This window comes from Nicotiana sylvestris, chromosome 7 (assembly GCF_000393655.2).
Source record: "Nicotiana sylvestris chromosome 7, ASM39365v2, whole genome shotgun sequence".
Lineage (NCBI taxonomy): Eukaryota > Viridiplantae > Streptophyta > Magnoliopsida > Solanales > Solanaceae > Nicotiana > Nicotiana sylvestris.
The window spans coordinates 23,325,571-23,334,859 of record NC_091063.1 but is presented as its reverse complement, the minus strand read 5'-3'; the positions used below and the strand labels follow the sequence as shown (position 1 = coordinate 23,334,859).

The 9,289-nt window shown below is 33.6% G+C and overlaps 1 protein-coding gene across 1 annotated transcript; it reads left to right on the top strand.

Annotated features, from left to right (window-relative positions):
• Positions 1 to 6,783: 6,783 nt before the first annotated feature.
• LOC104247937 (xyloglucan galactosyltransferase XLT2-like) lies at positions 6,784 to 8,247 on the top strand. Its single transcript, XM_009804099.1, has one exon. The coding sequence runs from the start codon at positions 6,784 to 6,786 to the stop codon at positions 8,245 to 8,247; it is 1,464 nt and encodes a 487-aa protein (XP_009802401.1).
• The last annotated feature ends 1,042 nt before the right edge of the window (positions 8,248 to 9,289 follow it).

Here is a 9,289-nt window from a genome sequence, read left to right as displayed (position 1 = left end):
CTTGGCCAGAATCAAATCCGAGGTCTTCACGCGGACAAATCGTCCTAGCCAACCCTGGTCTCAATTTCCATCGATGCTCGAGAACGGAGCTTTACTGGCCCGACGAGCAAGTTTGATAAGCCTCATGGATGAATCAGGGATTGTATAGGCGCATAAGGTGATCGACAGTAAACGGGCATCCGTCAATCTTGCTCACAATGAATGGAGGAGAATGACTATCCTCCAGAATGAGGGGAGGATATGACCAAGACCCACCTCATACCTTTAGTAGAATTGGATGATCACGGGGTCCAACGGACCCAACATAAAGGGATAAGTGTAAACACTTAAGTATCCCTTAACATGAGTAATGATATCTTCTTCGGGGCTGGGGACCACCACTCTTTTTCTGGCCCAGTTACAGTCCTTTATGACTGTAGGGAGGATCTCTTCGGTGATCGAGCAAATATATCTCGATACCTTTTCACCCCGGCCCGAAACGGGTGAATGTTTTTCAACTTTAAAGTCGGCGGTCACCAAGCACCCGCCAGGAATAACCGCTTTAAGAGGAGGTTCTGCTTCTAGTTCCTCACCGGCCGGCAGTGATGAAGAAGAAGTTTCTTTTTTAGGAACTGTCTTAGAAGTCTTTGCCATTTTTATTTCAAATAAAGGGTAAAACATGAAAGAGAGGAAGTTAAAAGGGTACACTTGACTATGTGGAGCGAAGACAAGCAAGAGTTATTGCAAAGACCGCAAGAAATCTGGGTACAAGTGTTAGAGAATGCAAAAAGAAATTAAGACCAAGAATAGAAGAAGTTTGAACGTAAAGTTGAAATGAATGAAGGATGGAGTATTTATAATTTTCAAATAACGGTTCAAAATCAGGAGTATCCGACAAGCAACTAACGAGCATTTAATGCCATTAAGACGTGACTGACGAGATGTTTCGCTTATTTTTGTCGTTTCTGACGCGAGGAATTGAGGCAAGAATCGGGAGCTCATATCGTTTCTCGTGGTTTAATCTCCAAAAAATGAGGGGACTATCTGTGTACGGTTGAAATCGGGCTCGTCCATTGTATGACAGATCGGGCTTGAAACGTGTGGGTTGAAGATCAACCCTGGGTTCCATTGAACCAAGATACGAGGGCAGAATACCTTTCCTCGGTACACTACTAGAAATCCGGTAAAAAGCGACCAAAAAGCGACCAAACATGCATGGTCGCAATATTGCTGGTCCTTTTATTTTAGGGACCAAAGTTGGTCGCTAATTAGCGACCAACTTTGGTCTCTAAGGTAAAAAGACCGAATATTCCGGGTAAAGACTATAGCTTCCAACTTTGGTCGCTTTATTATTTTAATAATATAATTTTGGCGACCAAAGTTGGTCTCTAAATATAAAATACGTTTTTTTAATTTATTATTAATCATAAAAAAGCGACCAACTTTGGTCTCTAATCCAAATATTATATTTTAAAATCTGAAAAATAGAGACTAAGATTGGTCGCTTTTTTATTATTTTTTTAAAAAAATAAGCAACCATAGTTGGTCGCTAACTTCAAGAAATAATTTTTTTATTTAATTATAAGCGACCAACTTTGGTCGCTATATTTCCAGAAATTATTTTTTTAAAATGGAATAGCGACCAAAGTTGGTCGCTTTTGAGAAATTTGGGTTAAATAGCCTAGAAAATTATTTTTTTAAGGGAAAAGCGACCAACTAGCGACCAATGTTGGTCGCTTTTCTTGGTATATTTTTGGCAGAAACTGCGTGTTTTGGCAGCTACGCCACCTGCCAGCTTACCAAAAATCCTAAACAGGCATTTTATGCCAACAACAACAACAATAAAAAGCAACAAAGTATAAAGTTCAATAGAACTAACACATTAAGCTAACAAAACTAAGTTAACGCTTATTACAAGCCCATTCGAAAACTGGTTCTATTGTCTAGTTCAAAGTATATAAAGTACTCAAGGAGTGTTCTTTCAGTATCCTCGTTCGAAAGTTGGATTGCCTCGCCCGACTCATTAGGTGGCTGACTGCGTATGAATTCCCGCACATCAGTTGTGAAGCGAACCAATAAGAAAAATTACATTGAATTAGTATTTCAAAATTTATATAATAGTAAATCAAAATACTTAATGAAAAGTAAAAAACTTACATGTATAGTCGAGGCTCGACCCTCGACCCACCTTTCTGGATTAGTCTCTTTCTTCTTCTTTACAATACGAGTCTCATTGAATAGCTCATCTTGCTTCATTGGCATCATAAAGTTGTCTGGTGGCTTTGGTGATTATCCTCGTGGTACTATTACTCGGGATGAACTTGGATACAGAGAATAACTTGGATACAGTACCCGACAGGGTGTGTCTTTGATCAATTGTTGTTCTCATTAGCGACAATGATAATGAGAAGGCAATGGCATGTGTTTCAAACAGTGATGGTGTAGGTAGGAATTTAACATTTCCTAAGCAGATAAAAGAAGAGGTTATAGAGGAATTCTCTACTTCATTTTTCAAGAGGAAAAAAAGTTTAATTGAGAGTGACAAGGTGCATAGTCCAATTCTTTCCATTACCATCAACTTTGTCACTCTCAATTAAACTTCTTTTCCTCTTGGAAAATGAAGTAGAGAATTCCTCTATAACCTCTTCTTTTATCTACTTAGGAAATGTTAAATTCCTGCCTACACCATCACTATTTGAAACACATGACATTGCTTTCTCATCATCATTGTCGCTAATGAGAACAACAATTAAAGGCACGCTCTGCCAGATATTATGTCTAAGTTATTCTTGGTGGAAGTTCCATTGCATGTCTAATAAAGTCATCAACCCCTTCTACAAAATTCTCCCGCAATCCTAAATTTCAATTCATATCCACAAATGTTCAATTCATATCCTAAAGGCTCAATTCATATCCTAAAAGTTCAATTCATACACAAAAATTTCAATTCATATCCTGAATTGAAAGGTTCAATTCTTATCCTAAAAGTTCAATTCATACACAAAAATTTCAATTCATATCCTAAAGGTTCAATTCATATCCACAAAAGTTCAAGTCATATCCTAAAATTTCAATTTACAAACTAAAATTCCAATACATAAACCAAAAATTTCAATTCATATCCTAAAGGTTCAACTCATATCCACAAAAGTTCAAGTCATATCCTAAAATTTCAATTTATAAACTAAAATTCCAATACATAAACTAAAAGTCCAATTCATATCCTAAAGGTTCAACTCATATCCACAAAAGTTCAAGTCATATCCTAAAATTTCAATTTATAAACTAAAATTCCAATACATAAACTCATATCCTAAAGGTTCAATTCATATCCTAAAGGTTCAACTCATATCCACAAAAGTTCAAGTCATATCCTAAAATTTCAATTTATAAACTAAAATTCCAATACATAAACTAATATCCTAAAGGTTCAATTCATATCCTAAAGGTTCAACTCATATCCACAAAAGTTCAAGTCATATCCTAAAATTTTAATTTATAAACTAAAATTCCAATACATAATCCTAAAGGTGCAACTCTTAGGGTTTCTTCTCTTCAAACAATTTCTTCCCCAAATTAGTAGGTAAAACTAAATATTTTGGACTAAATGTATTAATAAGAACCCTAAAAATTGCAAATAATATATAATTTTGAACCCTAACATGGAGAAATTAAACCGTAACATGGAGAAATTAACTTTGAACCCTAACATGGTTGAACAAATAAGATATAACTTTGAACCCTAACATGGAGAAATTAAACAAAATCTGTGTATTTCGAAAAAAACAAAGAAAGGAGAGAGAAACCTACCTTGGGAATGGAGGTCGCGGCGGTGGAGTTGCTGTCGTCGGTGGCCGTCGGTGGCGCGGGTGGCGCCGCTGCTGCTGGGAGTCGGGGGGTTGAGTGTGAGAGAGAAAAGAGAGATTTTGGGGAAATTTTTTGAAAGAATGGGAGGGGAAACCCGGTTTTGACACTAGAATTAAAAATAGCGACCAACTTTGGTCGCTATTTTGGTAGCTAAATAAGTTTTGACTTTTTGACCAAAATAGCGACCAAAGTTAGTCGCTATTTTTTGACCGTTTGACCTTGGTCGCTATTTCTAAAAAAAATTAAACTCCTTTTAATTCAATTTAAAATTATGTACATATGTAGTATAAATTTAGTATTTTAATTCAATTTAAGCTATATATATATACATATATAAATAAATATATAATATTTTCAATTTAAGCTATATATATATATATATATTGATATAAGTCGAGACGTTTTAATTTATTGTTAATATATATACATGCATATGAGTAGGTTATAAGTCGATTAATCAATTTACAAGTGTATCAATACCTAAAAGAACCCGTCTCTGTGTTCCGAGCGCTTCATGTTCTTATCTTCATGTTCTTATATATATATATATATAGCTTATATACTATATACTATATATATCGAATATACCTTGATATATAATACACTATACTATATACTTAGTATATATATACTATACTATACTATGCACTAAGTATTAGTACATTAGCTAATATTATATCGAATATCTATATATATATATATATATATATATATATATATATATATATATATATATATATATATATATATATCGATGAATCAAGTTCAAGTCATATCCTAAAATTTCAATTTATAAACTAAAATTCCAATACATAAGCTATATATATACATATTAATTGATATAAGTCGAGACGTTTTAATTTATTGTTAATATATATACATGCATATGAGTAGGTTATAAGTCGATGAATCAATTTACAAGTGTATCAATACCTAAAAGAACCCGTCCCTGTGTTCCGAGCGCTTCATGTTCTTATATATATATATATATATATATATATATATATATATAGCTTATATACTATATACTATATTATACTATATATATCGAATATACCTTGATATATAATACACTATACTATATATATAGTATAGTGTATTATATAATACACTATACTATACACTTAATATATATAATACACTTAGTATATATATACTATACTATACTATGCACTAAGTATTAGTGCATTAGCTAATATTATATCGAATATAGCTTATATATATATATATATATATATATATATATATATATATATATATATATACATAAGCTATATATATACATATTAATTGATATAAGTCGAGACGTTTTAATTTATTGTTAATATATATACATGCATATGAGTAGGTTATAAGTCGATGAATCAATTTACAAGTATATCAATACCTAAAAGAACCCGTCCCTATGTTCCGAGCGCTTCATGTTCTTATATATATATATATAGACACACACGCACGCTATATATAGAGAGAGAGAGAGAGAGAGAGAGAGAGACAAGCACGCTTCGTAGTACTGCTTAACTGCATATATAGCATGTTAGAGTATATTTTAGTCTATTCATTCTTTGTATTACAAAAGTGTTAACGGGTTACATTTATATTATTTAGATAGTAAATACAAAAGTGATTTTTAATTTTGACCATTGTTGACCTGAAAAAAGACCAACTTTGGTCGCTAAATATACATAAATTTAAATTTGCGACCAAAGTTGGTCGCTAAATTTAAATCAGATTTATTTATATATTTATATAATATTTAAAATAATAATATAATTGTTAAACGTTAGAACTGGGTCCTAGATTAGCGACCAAAGTTGGTCTCTATTTTTGTAAGCGACCATCTTTGGTCGCTAAATTTGAATTATATTTTTTATATTTTATAACTTTTTTTAAATAAAAATATAATTATTAAAATTTTATAACTGGGTCCCATTTTAGCGACCAAATTTGGTCGCTATCTGCTTACCCCTTAATTAGCGAACAACTTTGGTCGCTAGTTTTAAATTATATTTATTTATCTTTTATAAATTTTTTAAAATAATATTATTATTATTATAATTTTATAAGTGGGTCCCACTGTAGCGACCAACGTTGGTCGCTAATATCAATATACCTTTGACCAAGCAAGTCTGACCAGTCCGGTCAATATTTTGACGAATTTAGCGACCAAGTAGCGACCAACCTTGGTCGCTAATGTATATCAAATAATTATTTTATTATTTTCGCCAATTTAGCGACCAATTTTGGTCGCTTTTTCGGGAATTCTAGTAGTGGTAACATCGACTCCATGACCCCGGAATCGATCCCGACCCCGAAGGAGCTTGAGAAAACATTGTCAGACCGGATAACGGAAGATGAAATATCTGTAATTGGTCGGATATCACGGCGGGAATCTCGACAAGTATCAATAAGAAACTGAAGAATCAGTAAATCATGAGATTCTTACCTTTTTGAGGGTAAACAGTAATGTTACATATATATTATTAAAAACATTTCTGTGAGGTAGACAATAAAATTAGAAAGAAAAAAAAGGACCAAGATCAAAATGATAAAAGGTGATCCAATCATCGATCAACTTGGTAGTTATACTCAAAACTCGACCTCATCTAAACTTGTGAATTTAAACAATTATAAACGAGAGTATGTTGACTTTTATATTAGATAGGTTAAGTGGTTAAATAAATAGAAAAAAATAATTATATATAACAATAATAATTATTGAAGCTTAAAATTTGTTAGGCTTAAAACAAATGCTTTGAGTCAAGCCTCGCAGAATGAAAAACATACACTCAAATCAGTCACACGTACTAAGTTTCTAGTAGTAGTTTAATAGACCAAGCTAGTTATATGCAAATCTTAGAAAGACGAAAAGGCTACTCCATTTCATAGTTCAAAACATAGGTCGTTCCTTCTAGTGTTAATTTCTTTGCAGCTACAATGGTGTTGAAAACCAAGAGATCCACTACTGACGAACATGATTTTTCAAAGAAAACCAAAGCCAATTTTGAGCTCAAACACGCCTTTCACTCAGTCAAATCTCAAATCCCTTTAAACCATTGCCTATGGCTTTTCATTACCATATTCCTTCAGATCCTCATCCTCTTCTTCCTCATCGGCTCCTATCCGCCGCACCCTCCGCCGTCAAACACCCAACAGTTGTTCGCTCTCGACCCCGACTGCCAATCCGGTTACGTTTACGTCTACGATCTCCCCGCAACATTCAATACGGAGTTCAATGACGAATGTGATGAATTAGACCCGTGGAAATCACGCTGCAGCGCGGTTTCCAATGGTGGGTTCGGGCCTAGAGCTACTGGGCTCGAACGCGTTGTACCAGCAAATCTTACTCTAACTTGGTACTGGACTGACATGTATGCTGCTGAAGTAATTTACCATAACAGAATGTTGAGTCACAAATGCAGAACTTTGGATCCAGAAAAAGCATCGGGGTTTTACATTCCGTTTTACGCTGGACTTGATATTGGTAAATTCTTATGGTTCAATTATACAGCTAAAGATCGAGATCGTAAAAGTGAAATGGTTCTTGATTGGTTAAAAAAGCAACCAACTTTTACTAGAGCTAAAGGAGTTGACCATTTTATTATGCTCGGTAGATTAACGTGGGATTTTCGAAGATTAAGTGATAAAGATTCAGAATGGGGGTCCAGTTTACTTTACATGTCGTTAATGAAAAACGTTTTCCGTTTATCCGTTGAGAAACATCAGAACGATGATTTAGAAGAAAGTGTTCCTTATCCTACAGCATTTCATCCAAGATCAGAATCCGACATAGTACAATGGCAAAATTACATTCGTAATTACGAACGTACGAAGATGTTTTCTTTCGTTGGTGCTAAACGTGAGAAAATCAAGAATGATTTTCGTGGGGTATTAATGGATTACTGTAAAAGTGAAGAAAATTGTCGTGCCGTTGATTGTGCAACCACCGTCTGTTCCGACGGAGCTCCGGCGATTATGGAAGCGTTTCTTGATTCAGATTTCTGCTTACAGCCAAGAGGTGACGGGTTGACTAGACGGTCAACGTTTGACTGTATGTTGGCCGGTTCAATTCCGGTTTATTTCTGGAGAGGAACATTTAAAGGTCAATATGAATGGCATTTGCCGTGGATGTCTGAGACTTATACTGTGTTTATTGATAATGATGATGTGAGAGATACAAATGGGTCATTGATTTTAAAGGTATTAGAAGGTATTCATAAAGATAAGGTAAAAGAAATGAGAGAAACTTTGATTAATCTGCTTCCTAAGTTTGTTTATGCGAGATCAGGTGAAGGTATAGGAGGTGTAAAAGATGCATTTGATACTAGCATTGATAAAGTATTGAAGAGGTTGAAGTCTCGTAGAGATCAACTTTTTTCACGGAGTCAAAGGATATTTTGAATAGTAAACATTGATGAACAATTGTTTTGAAACAATGATAAATTTATCTCTGTATAATTTATAAGTGATTAGTTTAAGCCGTAAATTTAGCCATTTATACTTATAGTTAAGGTAGTCTGACTCCATGAATACGGGAACTTTAAACAACGAGCTGCCCTTTTTCTTTACTTATTTTGATTGATGCATAGAAATAGTTAAATTTAGAAGGTGGAAATCAACTTTTTTCTCTTGTAAAAATCCTCACTTTTGAATAAAGTGAGACCACAATCAATATAGAATCATCATCGCATTTTCCTTTATATGTCGGGAGAAGTTGTAGTGTGACTCATGCAAATCTTTTTTGTACCTCAATCTTATATTTTTAGTTCCACAAAAATTTGGGTCCACAAAATTCTAAGACAAAAAAATTGCCTCATACAACTGACATTAGTTGTATGAGATACAAAATAAAAAATTTCATATGTCAGTAACCACCAGTAATTTTATCTGTTTCTTTTTTAGTACTCCCTCTATTTAAGTTTATGTGAACCTATTTCTTTTTTGGTCCGTTCCAAAAAGAATGACCCATTTCTAAATTTGGTAACAATTTAGCTTAAACTTATAATTCTACCCTTAATGAGAAGCTTTTATAACCACACAAATACTCTGGGCCCCTTTTTGATTTGTTTAGGACCACAAATTTTAAATTTTTTTTTTTTTTTAAATTTCGTGCCCAATCAAGCAAGTTCACGTAAATTAGAACAGGGAATATGTAATATGTTTTTTACCCGCTAACCCTGCTTTTTATTACTCTTCTTTTGAGGTAACTTTACTACCTTTAAAGGTTGAGAAAGTCATAAAGTTGTTTAAGTCATAGAATTTTACCTCTTTGAGAGATTCTTACTGCTGCAAATGATATTAGGTGATGTTCGTCTTGCCCTCCTATCGAGAAACAACCACTGTCGAATAATCAGGCGATATGGTCCAGGTATGGTATAAAGTTGGCATTATCCCGAGAAGGGTAAATAGATATTCTCTTTCGATATTTACATTAAAGCAATGT

Coding starts and splice junctions, on each gene's coding strand:
- LOC104247937 (XM_009804099.1), top strand. CDS start 6,784: ATGGTGTTGAAAACCAAGAGATCCACTACTGACGAACATGATTTTTCA.